The sequence below is a fragment of the Pistacia vera genome, unplaced genomic scaffold, assembly GCF_008641045.1.
Source record: "Pistacia vera cultivar Batoury unplaced genomic scaffold, PisVer_v2 Contig225, whole genome shotgun sequence".
In the NCBI taxonomy this organism is placed as follows: domain Eukaryota; kingdom Viridiplantae; phylum Streptophyta; class Magnoliopsida; order Sapindales; family Anacardiaceae; genus Pistacia; species Pistacia vera.
Window position 1 is genome coordinate 317423 of NW_022196030.1, and position 15215 is coordinate 332637.

Below are 15215 nucleotides of genomic sequence, written 5' to 3' on the forward strand. Positions count from 1 at the left end.
ATTATTTGAAGCAAACTCATGTAGTCAAGAAATTTGTTTGAGTGCATAATCATTAATCAGTTTGCAAGGGGAATGAAAATCTGAGAAGGTAAAAACTAAAAAGTCCACCAAGTGGAGATGCGGGGTATCGATCCCGGTACCTCTCGCATGCTAAGCGAGCGCTCTACCATTTGAGCTACATCCCCATTTGATAAGCCTATAGATTTAATTAAAAATATAAGATTGTCAGAATCTATGGGTTTTTATCATCCGCCCCCCAAACAGATGAAGTCCAAACAGATGAAGTAATCAAACATCCAAAAGTTTTCGCGAAATTATTACCTTCCTTCAGGGAATTTTCGTTACTTTTAGAAAATCCTGGGTGCGTTCATTATCATTATCTCTCTCAGGGGGGCAGATGATAAACAGCAGTATCTTACGAAGATTTGAGACGCTTGATGAAACTACCCGCGTAGCCGTTGATAACCACCAAAACCATTCGGATAAGAAACAAAGAGAGAGCCTTCTTTACATTACACACACTGGTACAACAATGGCCACCACTCTCCGTCTCAGCGAACCAGTCATCTTGGTCAAACCTTCTTTGACTTCTCTCTTCCTTCCTCGCTCTATCCCTACAACTCCACCCCTACCACCACATTTCCACCCACGAGCTTCTTCTCTTCAAAAAACAACTTACACTTCATCGCTCAATCGCAGACACTTAATTTCTCAAACAGCCTCATTATCGCTGTCTCTCTCTATTGCTACTACACTATACCAGCAACCCGCAAAGTCTGAAGAAACGCTCTCCGCGTGGGAGCGCGTCTACCTTCCTATTAATCCTGGTGTTGTTCTTCTTGACATCGCTTTTGTGCCTGATGACACGAACCACGGTATGTTTTTGTATAATTTTATAAATTTTGAGTTTAGTTGAGTTGATAATTTTTTGTAAATAAACGAGTAATTGTGTTTGAGTAAGATGGGATGTTTGGTTGGCTTGGTAGGCTTTCTCTTGGGAACCAGGCAGACACTTTTGGAGACCAAAGATGGTGGAAAAACGTGGTTTCCGCGGTCGATACCGTCCGCCGAAGAGGAAGATTTTAATTATAGATTTAATTCGATTAGCTTTTTGGGGAAGGAAGGTTGGATTGTTGGGAAACCTGCAATTTTGTTGTACACTTCCGATGCTGGAGAAAGCTGGGAAAGAATTCCATTAAGTTCTCAACTTCCTGGAGACATTGTAAGTTTGCATTTCAAATAACTGAAATTCTAGAGATGTCTACGACTTCACTTGTAACAAATGAAGTGGAATAAACTAATTCTGAATATCAATCACGGTGGAGGTCATTTTTTTTCTTGAATTATGAAACTTTTGTATCATTGTAAAATAGTTTAAGAAATTCTTGAATTGTGAATGCAATTGTAATGACAAAAGAAACCAGAGACCGCCTTTCTTTTTTTTTTTTTTTTTTTTTTTTTTTGTGTTTATTTTATCAAGTTTTTTTTTCTTCTTTTATTACTTATCTTTTCTCCAGACTTTATTATTATTTTTTATTCTCCAGGTACAATATCTACGGAAACTTTTGGAAGTATTTTTGTTTTGTGTAGAGATTTAAACCTTTTGTTTGTTCAAGTTGATTTGAAAATGCTAATGTGATTCTGTCATGACATATGCAGGTGTATATAAAGGCCACTGGTGACAAGAGTGCAGAGATGGTGACAGACCAAGGTGCAATATATGTTACATCGAATAGGGGCTATAACTGGAGAGCTGCAGTACAAGAGACTGTTTCTGCAACTCTTAACAGGTGAATTTATGCTTAAATTTTAGTTTTACTGCAGATTGTTTTCTGAGGAAGGTTTTTTGGTCACTTAGCTATACCAAATAGTTACAATTTACGCTTATAGATTTTTCAATCTAGAGAAAAATCTGGTTCATTGACCTGATAGATTTTTCGTTTCATCTTTGTTTTATGAGTTTTTCACCTTTCTTTGGGGTTAGCACTTAGCACACATTTCGTGTTGCGTTGCAATTTTCCTGAATTACGGGTAATAGTTAACTTTATACGGAGAAAAGATGTTATATTTGATCGCTCTCCTTTTTGAGATGCTCTGCATCATGCCGTCATGCATATATGGTTCACTGATATTTCTTTTAGTAATTATTATACTCCTTTTTGTTGCTACAGAATAAGATTCATTCTTTTTCAAATTTTTATTTAAGCTATTGCTTTTGACCATATAAAATGAGTTTCTGTAACACCCCGGCCCAACACCGTCGAGTTGTCCACTTTGGCAACCTGGGTGGTTCGACTCCGAAGCTTAGCAACTCACGATTTTGTTTTCAGGTCTAAGAACCCTTGTTCAAGCCCAAAACACGTCTTGACTATTGAGAGGGTTCCCCCGGTATTTAACCAGCTCAGACCCCTCCTTCCCAAGCGATGTAGGATGTCTTAATCTCCTCCTCTTAGGATCCAGCATCCTCGCTACGATCCCTCTTGGGCTAAGCAAGATCTTTTGACTATCTGCATGCTTTCGGTTGAAATTGGCTTTGATTCCAATTGTAATACCCCGACCAACTGCCTGCCCAACACTGTCAAGATATTTCCTCTTTGACAGCCTGGGTGGTCGGACTCCAAAGTCAAGCCCCTCACGGTTTTATTTTCAGGCCCAAAACCCTTGGTCAAGCCAAAAACGCGTCTTGACTATTGGGAGGTTCCCCTGGTATTTAACCAGCTCTTGCCCTCCTTCCCAAGCAATGTGGGAAACTACCCAATTACCTGGTCCTGTCAAGATGATACAGACAAATTTATTCACCTTTATTCTTGAGCTTGGCATTTTGATCCTCTTCTTTTATATAATTAATAAAAATCATTGGTGGGAGATTTTAATGCCCTTCATTATCTCCAATAAGATATAGATGTCTGTAATATTGACATATTGTCTCTACAAAAACTCACCTGAAGAGCTAAGATGTTACAAAATCTGTATAACAGATGAAAGTTTCAAACGAGCAGAGTATATTTACATAGCTTCATTGCTTTTGCAGAACAGTTTCTAGTGGAATTAGTGGTGCAAGCTACTATACCGGAACTTTTAATACTGTCAATCGCTCTCCAGATGGAAACTACGTTGCTGTCTCAAGCCGTGGTAACTTCTATCTAACTTGGGAGCCTGGGCAGGTACGTTTCTTTTCTCTTAGATACCATTCCGGTTTTCTGCATATGTAGATCATGCTATACCATTCGGATTCATCGGTAGAAAAAACTTCCTGTTCCATGTATAGTGAATTTGTTCTATACTATAAATTGGAATGTTTGTTGATCTGTAACTTTTCTTGTATCAGCTAAGCCACCAACAACATTACACTTGCTCAAATGATAACAATGGAACAGAATGTTCTGATACAATTGCAAATCTTTTTAGTATTACTTGCCTATAAATACGATGTGCTTGTATTAATTTATATGTTTTGTGGCGTACTTATGGTATAAAAATCCGAGCTCTAATTGGGATAGCAATCATGTTTGATCACTATAGCATTATACATTTCTAATCATGACGTTCATTGTATCTAAAAATATGAATTTACGTAGCTAAATGGTTTAGCTACAAATGCAATTTTTTATAGTTTATCGTAGCTACAAGTGGCGCCTTACGNAATGTTTGTTGATCTGTAACTTTTCTTGTATCAGCTAAGCCACCAACAACATTACACTTGCTCAAATGATAACAATGGAACAGAATGTTCTGATACAATTGCAAATCTTTTTAGTATTACTTGCCTATAAATACGATGTGCTTGTATTAATTTATATGTTTTGTGGCGTACATATGGTATAAAAATCCGAGCTCTAATTGGGATAGCAATCATGTTTCATCACTATAACATTATACATTTCTAATCATGACGTTCATTGTATCTAAAAATATGAATTTACATAGCTAAATGGTTTAGCTACAAATGCAATTTTTTATAGTTTGTCGTAGCTAGAAGTGGTGCCTTACGCAGCTAACAATTTATATGTTATGTCATAGATGAGATTAATATGTGACTAAAAACTTAAATGTTTTTACCATAACAATAATAAATTTGTAGCAAAAGCTTTGCCTTTATAACTATGGAGAATAGTCTGTAGAGTTATGTTTGCATTTTAGCTACACAAATATAAATTTATAACTAAAACTTAAAAATTTCTGTTACAAAAATAATATCCATGGCAAATGTATTAACATTTTAGCTACGTGACCACTAGATTTGTAACTAAAGAAAAAGATTATTTGCCACATATATAGTGAATTCGTAACTAAATATTAAATTATTTGTTACGGACATATAGAAGTCGTATCTATATATGAAAAGATATTGCTATGGACATAGTGTATTAATAGCTAAATAATGAAATTACTTGTTATGAATATTTTTGATTTGTAACTAAATATTATAATTATTTGCTATGGAAATATTGAAGTCATATCGATGGAGAGCATGGTGGAATTGTAAGATATACATGATCACGCCCAATGCAGCGGAATTAAATTGTTTGGGAATTTGATGGAATTTTAAATATTAGGAAGTGATCCCACTATTAGGTCTTAATTTTTCTCAAGTTTCAAATTATCCACATGAAATCTCTTGTACTATGTCTAGCTATGATCCAATTACTGTAATTTCATATTCATTTAAGAATGCTGATAGAGGTTTATTACAATTATATACAATTGCAGCCATATTGGCAGCCACATAACAGATCAATTGCAAGAAGAATACAGAACATGGGATGGAGAGCAGATGGTGGTCTTTGGCTTCTTGTTCGGGGAGGGGGGCTTTTTCTCAGCAAAGGCACTGGGGTAAGTATCTGTGATTGAGGCCTGAACCCTGAACCCTAAACCTTAAACCCTGAACCCTGAACCCTGAATCCTGAATCCTGAATCCTAAACCCTAAACCCTAAACCCTGAACCCTGAGGACATTTATCACAAACTTTTTTTTTTTTGTTCCAGAGTGCGTTTTTTAAAATAATCATGAAGAAATATGATCAATGCTCACGTAAGAATTGGCTTATTAAGAAACAGAGGAAAAATAAAATTTCATCTTGTTATCGCAAGAAAAAAACTGTGAGGGAAAATAAGCATTTGAAAAAAATAAATGAATGAAATAAAAAATTAGGCACATAAAAATATATTTTTTCATTTTGTTGGCAGAAGCAATAAACTATACATAGATTAGTCGTGTGGACCTAAGGTAGAAGGGGGAGTATAAAAGCACATATAACAACAAAAGCAGAATAGACTTTTGTTTGAACCTTTTCCTCGAATTATGGAATAGTGAGATTCCAAAATTTAATTTGAAGAGCTTAATGTTTGAGCTTTTAAATTTTAGGTTAAATGGGTGCTTGCTACGATACCAAATCTCAAAAGCTAAGATGGAATCTTCTGGTTATCATGTATCTACTTATATATACTGAGAAAGTCTATGGTATCATAATGATATCACGTTAGCGGTACCACAAACGAATATATTTGACACGTAGGTTTTCAATTCATTAATCACCAAACAAATTAATTGTAAAGATACTAAAGAGAAATAAAATTTAGAAGTGACATAAATTTATTGGGTTTTGGTGTGCATGACGTGGTACCACTGTGTTATTCTAGATTTTCTCTTATATACCACGTCAATCGTATCACAACTCAATTAATTTATGTCACCTCTAAATTATTTCTCTATCATCTATCTCTACAAAATCTGACTGGTAGCTGCTATATATTTCATATAGATGTGGCTTGTGATATCACTGTTGTGGCATCATTGTGGTAGCATAGATGTTCACTTGTATATGTGTTATGCTCTCTTAGCCAAGCCTTCTAACCTTGCTAACATGAATTCATATAATGTAGAAGAATCATATATTTTCTTTTATAAAAACTAAAGATATTGAATTAATAAGTTAAAAGATCAATTAAGTTACTGTTGTGTATTAGGATCATCTGTGAAACCAGAAAATTCTCATGGAGGGATAAGAAAACTATACGCACACGCTCAAAAGCACCTGCATTTGATCTCCCTAAGTCCCTTGTTTCAAGTTACACTGAAATTGATCGCTGCTGTGTCAGATGGTTGTTTTTGGGCATTGTCAGTCATAGAAATTCTGATCGGTGATTCATGAGGTCAATTTGTTACCTAATAGTTTAGATTGTGATTTTCCATTTGTTTTTAATATATACCTCCATCAGTTTCCATGATATCGGTGTTTGCTTATTATATTTATAGCTTCTTCACCCATTGCTCGCCCTCATATTCCAGTTGTTGATGCACAGCTTCTGTTTGATGTTTCAGATAACAGAGGAGTTTGAAGAAGTTCCAGTTCAAAGTCGTGGTTTTGGCATTCTTGATGTTGGGTACCGCTCAAAGGTAACAGCTTTGTCATGAAATGATTGTATTTTGGCTCAACTGTACCTGGATAAATAGCTATAAGCAAGATCTGACTGATTTCTAAAAGGCTGTACAGCTAAATGCTTCTCAAATGTCATCTGTGTCGAAAGATGCATAGGCAAACTTGCATATCTATTCTGATGCATGAACTACCATGCTCCCAATCGTATTATCTTTGTGTACATACGGATTGATGATAGGTATACATCTGCTGGTACAAGATAAATGGTCTGGAACATGCACCGATCCATGCATTATAAGCACATTAAATATCAAAGTCCACCATAGCAGGTCTTACAGATTTAGATAAGTCTTTCATTGCTGTCGGCAGGTTTTGCTGTTAAATGATTCAGTAGCCACACATAAATTATAGCCTTTAAATTGCAGGCTCATATGCAACTTTCTCTTCTTGTGTGCATGAATTCTTATAATCGGGTCACAATTGCACTTTAATGTAAAATATTGAACAAGAATATAAATGTCGATCTTTCATTGCGCAGGATGAGGCTTGGGCGGCAGGTGGAAGTGGGGTTCTCTTGAAAACAACAAATGGTGGCAAGACATGGATTCGTGATAAGGCAGCTGACAACATTGCTGCAAATCTTTACTCAGTGAAGTGAGTTAAATCTTATTCAAAACCTTTTGTTTATCTTCTTTAATTGATTCACTTCTTCAAAAATTTAAAGTTTGTAGATGGTATTTTCTCGTTCTTGTCTGTTTCATTTTTCAGATTCTCAACGCCTCTTTTGGTTACCAAGTTTAAAATGAAATTGAAACTATACACTAATAGTGACAGTCGGTCATATTTCCCCTGTATCAGGTGGAAATAAATTAGCCTAGCTTTAGCTTAGATATTACTGAATAACTGGAAACAATAGAAAGAGTCTACAAAACTATATTTACCTTTGGTTCCTAAGGATTTTACTTTTGTCGGCTAAAATTTTTGGATATATTAACGAGCTATTGATACTGTTAATCATTATGATACAGGTTCATCAACGAACAGAAGGGATTTGTTTTGGGGAATGATGGTGTCTTGCTTCAGTATCTAGGATAAAGTTGAAATTTACACATGGTAATTATCTAAACTCTGGTTTGCTTTACATGATTTATATATCTCCAATTATAAATTTTTTTCTTTCAACGTCTCTACATTGACAGTAACATTAATCAACTCATCGGTATTTCGGCCGATGATAGAAACAACTGAAACTTGTTAGATTTCCAAAAGCTGGTCAAAGTTTTATGTGTTAAAGAATTTATAAGTTTCAACTAAACTGCTGCCAATTTTTTTTCCAGATTTGGTGAAAGCTGACTTTTGATGTTTGCAGGTCTATGAGGATTGCAATTTTGTATAGCTACACCTTCATGCTGTAAAGTGTAAAGAGGGATCCGTGGATGAAATACTTGTATTTGAAATGTAACCATTTCTTTTAAATTACTTCATCCTTGGCAAGAGCCTTTTGTTTCGGTGGATAACTTAAACAATGATTTGTTAACAGTTGCAACTAAGAAAAGAAAAAAGTAATTCAATTTGGTTTGGACAATGATTTCAATTTCATACACTATTGGCTATACTAAGTACTGGTGGATACTCATAACATATATTAGATTTATAACATTTTATGTTATAGGGTTCTCATTTTATAACTCTCAAATAATGTTAGGTCCATAACCTAATCTTACGATCTTCTCCCACAACCCTCGAAGTGACAGCTCGTAATTGGTGAATCTCACTTGTTTATTTGCGAACTAATCAATTACGAATTGCTACGTTGAAGGTTGTGAGAGAAAGTTGTGGACCTAACATTACTATATAACTCTCATCTTCACAGTTTTTATAGTCAATGGTAAATTATATTCTAGATCATGCATATTCTTATCAGTATTTGTATACACCAGAGCCGAAACCTTAATCCCTAAAGATTTCATGTATACAATGAAGTCAGTTTTATGGTTCTTGTGGGAAATAGAAGAGAATTAAGGTATGGGTATTCCCACTTGAGAAAATTGAATTTGTTTCTCATACTTGTAGCAAACGTTAGAACTGCTTAAAGTAGACATCTATTTAAAATTCCCAAGTCATAAAATTAACGATTGCTTATCGTTTGGACTAACCAGATGCTATCAGGTACCAAGTTAATTAAATTAAAATAATGGAAATCTTCTATGATAGTCAACCTACATAGAGATAGCCGATCTACGTGGAGATGAACTTAACTTGGTCAATGTCTTCCTCTTATCCAACAAACACACCTATTAAAACCATTTAAAAAGGACCAGTGAAATTAATTACAAAAGTTCATCAAGTATTCTGATTCCAATGATCCACATAGCGGCAATAGAAGAGCATACTAACTTGAAGTTTTTGATACAATATGGTTGTGATTGTTCTTGCTATTTACAAATAACTAACACATCTTTGAGGTTGAAGGAGTTTCAGGATTTAGAAGAAAAATAAAGAAATGTTTTACAAAGCTTTCATCCTTCTCGGTAAGGAAAGATCACCGAGACGGATTGATCTTATTTATAGTAAATGCCAACGATAGAAGTGACAAAAGCCTTTCACGTGATATACTTGACAAACATGACATGTCTTTGACAAATATACCAAATGATAAAGCACTTTCATGTGATATATTTAACAAACATGATACATCTTTGACAAATATGTCAAAGTTGCATATATTATTGACAAATAAAACAAAAAAACACGTTATTACATCTTGTCCATACTTGGCACACCATTGTTGATTGAAGTGACATGGTATTACAAACGTGACAAACTCTTGTATTCTGACATTAAGATAGAGCATTAGTCATCTACGAAATTTGTTTTGTGTTAGGATTTTCCATCACAAAAGTCAAGACATCCCATCGCTAAGATAAAATCTATCGAGATTTGTGGAATTGGTATGTCTAAGCAATCATTTGTTGAGTGAGCTGATTGTTTAATGATTTGTCTTTTCTTACACTTGTTGAAATAGTATTCACATGCTTGTTGGAATTTGTGTTATTGGAAAGAGTTTGGCTGAGAGCCTAGCTAACATTCCTCCAACGGTTCAAACCTTTGGAAAATGGAAAACAATCTTTCTCCACCAAATTGGCAGATACAAAGGTCATGTTACTCAACAAATAAAGTGGTCCATTATTTTCTTTCATAGACACCATCTCATTTGGAATGATGGTTTACGATATTCTAAGCATCACAAAGATGTTCCACGAGTCTTACATGTATGATTTGGTTAACAATATGTTTTGATCATCCTACATAAGTCAGATCCATCCAAAAATGCATTTTTCAGAACAATCAAATTATTCTAGATGAATTATGACCTTCGTTCTTTGACCATAATACACTCAAAAGTTACTTCAAGCCAGATAGACATGCATTGATTCACTCACGGCTCAATTAGCATCTACACCAGACACTTTCGAATTTCATGATTATCCAGAATTGTGGTATTCAGACTCTCAGTCAGTCTCTTCCCAAAAATACAAACTTCAACAAGCATATAAATATTATTTCTACAAGTGCAAGAAAAGACAAATCATTAAGCAACTAACTGATTTATCAAATGATTACTCAGACATACTGACCCCACAAATCCCGACATTTTATCCAAGCGATGAGATGTCTTGACTTTTATGATGAAGAATCCTGACACAATACAAATTTAGCAGATAACTAATGCTCCACCTCAGTGTCAAGATACAAGAGTTTGTCACGATTGCAATACTATGTCACTTTAGTCGACAACGGTGTGCTACATGTCCTAATTTAGTCAACAATGGTGAGCCATGAAGCCAATAATGGTTTGCCCTAGTTTGGAAAAGATGTAATAACATATTTTTTGTTTTATTTGTCAACAATTGATATACCTTTGACATATTTGTCAAAGATGCATCATGTTTGTCAGATATATCCAATGAAAAGTCTTTATCCCTTGGCATATTTTTTAAAGATATATCATGTTTGTCAAGTGCATCACGTAAAAGGCTTTTATCTTTTCTACCCTTGGCATTTACTTGTAAATAAGACGGAGAGGAAAGCATGAAAGCTTTATAAAAAAAAATGTTTCTTCTAAATCCTTAAACTCCTTCTCCAACCTCAAAGATATGTTAGTTCTATGTAAATAGCAATAATAGTGACAACCATAATGTATTAAAAACATCAAGTTAATATTCTCTTCCATTGCCACTATGTGGATCTTTGGAATCAGAATGCTTGATGAGCTTTTGCAATTAATTTCACTAGTCCTTCTTAGATGATTTTAGTAGGTGTGTTTGTGAGATAAGAGAAAGACCTTGACCAAGATAAGCTCATCTCCATGTAGATCGGCTATCTCCTTGTAGGTCGACTATCATAGTTTCCCACAAGCACAACCTTCTGAGACCATCTTTGGAGGCTTAATATCCCTTTTAGTATTATAACATTGATTTTCCCACTCAATAGGTTATAAAAACGCAGATAACCACCTTAGATAAAATTTTAGATAAAAAAATAAAATAAAATAAAAACACCACTAAAAGGACTGATTTATTCGGTCTGGTGTAGATCAAACTGTTGTGCACTTTCTATGGTTGCTTAGATCCTGAAAGCAGCAACACAGGTCCACAACAGAAGTTAGCTTTCACAAAAGGATGGTCACTTGGCATGATACCATTTCTCACAAATAATAAATAATTATCCCCAAAAGTCATTCTTCTATAATTGTTGCAAACTTGCAATGTCTAAAAATCTGAGGTAGAATTTCTCCTCTGCTTATTCATGGCTCAAGAATTTGCCTAACGATTGCAAAAGAAAGTAACCAAAATCTTGACAACAGTAAAATTTGCCATCCTAACTCATGAATAGAATATCCTGGACCCTAGACTAGCACTTCGCTTCTTTAAACTATAACCGAGTTACCTATCTAGGTAAGCAGATTAACAAATAGAAAAATGAAAGTAAAGTACACTCGTAGTTACCCTTGTATGCAAAATAAGTTAAGACATGAAACTGCCGCAACTGTTGGAAACAACTATCAGGTAGTAGCTTTTACTGATCTTAATTCACTTTGAATACCCAACCTTTGCTGATTTAGCTCCATCTCCTTCGGTCCTCTTCTTCATCCACAGGAGTATACCATGCTGGCCGTCTCTTAGCGTTGCTCAACCTGTAGTTCAAGAGCACTTCTTCCTCACAAAGTGACCTAGTAGCCACCAAAACAAGAGTTCTCAAAACTGGAGAGTCTGAACCATTACTACTCAAACCACCCCATCTGAACCAAAAGCTACCAAATCTCCTCATATTTACTTCATCTGCATTTCCAAATGACACATTTGGAATATAGGCTCTCATGTCTTTTTCAGTCAATGGGAAGTCATAAGGGCAAACCATCACATTTGGGACCATACCCTTTGCCGGATGATTGGCAAAATGAGCCAAAGCCAATGGGTTTCTCCTCTCCAACAACTCAGTTCTACTTCCCCCTTGTGTACTTTTCATAGGCTTACTGAGCAGTTTCCACATCCGGTCTGAACCTTTTTCGGTCCCTTCCATAGTTGATCTAATTTCAGGAAGTGTCAAGCCATCCCACAAGTCACGGGTTTCACCCCCAGCACCCCAAGGTTGGGCATTGATCACAGTTCCGTCATACCTAGTGATCAAATAGGGGTTTTGTGCATCAACTCTTGGGTATCCAGGAATATATCGGTAATAAGCAGGAGAGTATATTACACCAGGATATATGGCTATTACAGTACCAACATCAGCCACACCAGATAAAAATAAACCTTGGCCAGCTTCCTTGTGGGGTATCAGGGATGGTTTGAGATGAAGTGTGTAGCCAATGATATCCTCTAATCTCCTTGATACTTCAGCGCGTCTTAATGGCCTTGTCTCAGGTACAACTGTGCTGAAAAATCATCAGTAATCAGAATTTGAAGGAGAATAGTCCAGTAACAATTAACTGATTCTGTTTCTGTACTAATTGCATGAGTTGAAAAATTCAACGTTATTTGACGAAAAAATTATTTGACATTGAAGCTCAATCGCTATTAGAGCCCAAATCATCTTTAGATGTTGCTGGTACATTATATCATTGACATGGTAGACAGAAAGTGTGATATGACATATATCATAGTGCAGACATCATTCTCAACCCAAGCAACGAAATCAATTCTCTGAAGAGCAAAACTAAAATTACTAAAGTCCCACCAAAATGATAAAAAATTTTCGAACTAAAAGGAATCGTTGAGGCCCTATTGTTGATTACCTTCAGCTACAAGCATTTACCATCTTCTTTACCCATTCACAGACCAAAACTGCAAGTCATCAATTTTCAGTGGCTTTAAGGACCAATTAATCAGACATTCTGCACCCCTGTTAATTAAATGTAAAAACTTCCAAACAAAAAAGGTTAAAATCCTACCAGAAGGGAACTTCTATTCAGTCTCACAAACAAAAAGGTTTCAAAGAACTTTTAGTTCCAAAAATCTTTTAATCATGGTTTCCTAAAAATGAATTCTTTTGCGCTTTCCCATGTCTCCCTAGCCAAGTCTTCAACTTGTTCATCTCTGAAAACTGCTCCTCTTTCATTCTATATAACATAATTGATCTTTACCAAAATCTCTGTGGTCATACAGACACTAAATTATTATTCCAAATTATTAGTTATAAATTTCAGGAATCAAGTTAACTTATTACGCATTTACTAAGATAATCAAGCAATTTATTTTAGGGTTTTGTACTTGGTGACGAATATAGCACAATTTAGAAGCTCAAAATTAAAAGATTAAACATAAAATCCGAAAAAGAACCACATCTGATAAGTGATAAAATATATGAAAAACTCACCAGGATAGTCAGCAGGTGAGCCACTCTTGCCAACAGCAAAACTGAGGCCACTTCTGCGGGCTGTAGAATTTGATTGTTTAGATGACTCAACTGTCTCACTTTCCTTCGACGTATCGGGAAGAAGAATTTGATTCATAGAAATGCAGAACTTTTCAATTTGAGAATGGATGTTTTCTTGTACTTGTTTTTGTTGATCAGCAAGAGAGGCTTTACTAGCCATGTTAATAATGTCCTCAGCATCTGTCTCATCAGCGTCCCTTCCCAAACGATTATAGCTGAACAATATTACAGTTTTCATGACTAGTAATATCATACAAATACATTTAAAAACGAATTTAAAATTGAATGATTAACTCCTCCTTACAAATCAATTCAAATAATTTTTATGCACATGATAAATTGATAGTAACACAAACCTAGTATATAAAAAGAGACGATTCATGTCGGCTTCAAATTGAAGCTTCCTTGGATCCCTAGCAAATGTTGGACTTTTTGCAAGAATTTTCACACCCTGGAATCAGACGAATACAAAGAATAAAACTTACTCATCGTCAGTCCAAGTTTAAAGAGATCGAAAATGGATAAAATCAAGAACATTTATATACATATATATACCTCTTGAAATTTTCGAAATAGAAAAGCCATTGTTGAAGCTGCAGCTGAAAAAAAACACACTACTCTCGAGCTGCTCTGTTTGCTGTGTTGGCTGCCTGCTCTCGTTCTAATTAGGTGCTTTAAAGTGCTTGGGACTTGGGAGATGATGACTAAGTTGGTTTGGTACCATAGGATTCAAGCCCAACATAATTAGTCGGGCCTACTGTATGGACTAGGACGACCCATTCTACATTATAAACCTAATGGGTTTACACGCGAAATCAATAAGTGAAAATTATAAACGAGTAAAAAGTCAAAAATACATTTACTAATAGGTATACAAGTAGTTTCATAACAAGTAAATGCAAACCACCATTGTGTGGCATAATGGTAAAAGAACAAAGGAGGATTTAACATGACTTTCCAAGTTTAAGTCATTTTGATCGTAAAAGAGCAAGATTAGGATCTAATATGGTCTCCTTGAAAGTTCGATCTAACATGGTCTTCCTGGGAGTTCGAGTCCCCACCACCTCTAATAGGAGTGACCACTGAATTTCTTACCCAGTCAATAATTTCAGGGTCTTGGGGGATTAGTTGAAGTACACGCAAGCTGGTTCAGACACATCGGTCATTACAACTCCTTGGGAGTTCGAGTCCCCACAACCCCTAATAGGAGTGCCACTGAGCTCTTACTCGGTCGGTAGTTCCAAGGTCCTAAGAGATTAGTTGATGCACGCAAGCTCCTAGCCACCCTCGATCATCACAAAAAAAAAAAAAAAAAAAAAAAAGGTAATCACAAACACCCTGAGAGTTCCGAGTCCCCGTGGCCCCTAATAGGGGTGGCTACTGGAGCTATTACTCAGCCGATAATTCTAAAGTCTTAGTAGATTAGTTAAGGTAGACCCAAATTAAAATAGAAACCTAGTCATAACAATAAATAATAAAAAAAAGTAACTTAAAGCAGACTTTAGTAATTTTATTGAATAAACCATTAGAATAATTTTGGAATGGATGGTATTGGGCCAACTATTGGTAGAACAATAGGAAGAAATGGTCTAATTTGTTTGGAAAGAAGAACACCTAGAACATAATTGGCACCTCTATCTTCAACATCCCATATACAAACTCATCTTTTGAATATAAAACATCCAAATTGATTTTTGATATATACTTTTTAATTAAAGTTGAGCTGTATATAGAATGTAAATAATGTATGGTTGGCCATGCATGGGGAGCAGCTGCATGTGACAATCTATGTATTGTGTTTTGTGGATGTGGAAGCATAATAAGCATATATTTTGATAAGGCTGCACATTTTTCGAAAGACTGTTAGCTGCCATATCAATGTCACAAAAATGACATT

At 35.3% G+C, this 15215-nt stretch overlaps 2 protein-coding genes and 1 non-coding gene across 3 annotated transcripts; 1 reads left to right on the forward strand and 2 right to left on the reverse strand.

The window, feature by feature from the left end:
- Positions 1–112: 112 nt before the first annotated feature.
- On the reverse strand, positions 113–185 carry TRNAA-AGC. Its single transcript has one exon. It is a non-coding gene; the product is annotated as a tRNA-Ala (tRNA).
- Positions 186–466: 281 nt separating this feature from the next.
- Positions 467–7950, forward strand: LOC116130843 (photosystem II stability/assembly factor HCF136, chloroplastic). Its single transcript, XM_031416529.1, has 9 exons — positions 467–875; positions 987–1222; positions 1660–1790; positions 3032–3164; positions 4711–4833; positions 6322–6396; positions 6918–7033; positions 7408–7492; positions 7749–7950. The coding sequence occupies exons 1-8, from the start codon at positions 533–535 to the stop codon at positions 7472–7474; spliced, it is 1224 nt and encodes a 407-aa protein (XP_031272389.1). The 5' UTR covers positions 467–532; the 3' UTR covers positions 7475–7492; positions 7749–7950.
- Positions 7951–11003: 3053 nt separating this feature from the next.
- LOC116130857 lies at positions 11004–13957 on the reverse strand. Its single transcript, XM_031416549.1, has 4 exons — positions 13874–13957; positions 13675–13769; positions 13259–13533; positions 11004–12312 (listed from the first exon to the last, which is right to left on the reverse strand). Exons 1-4 carry the CDS (start codon positions 13901–13903, stop codon positions 11501–11503), a joined length of 1212 nt encoding a protein of 403 aa, XP_031272409.1. The 5' UTR covers positions 13904–13957; the 3' UTR covers positions 11004–11500.
- Between the last annotated feature and the right edge of the window lie 1258 nt (positions 13958–15215).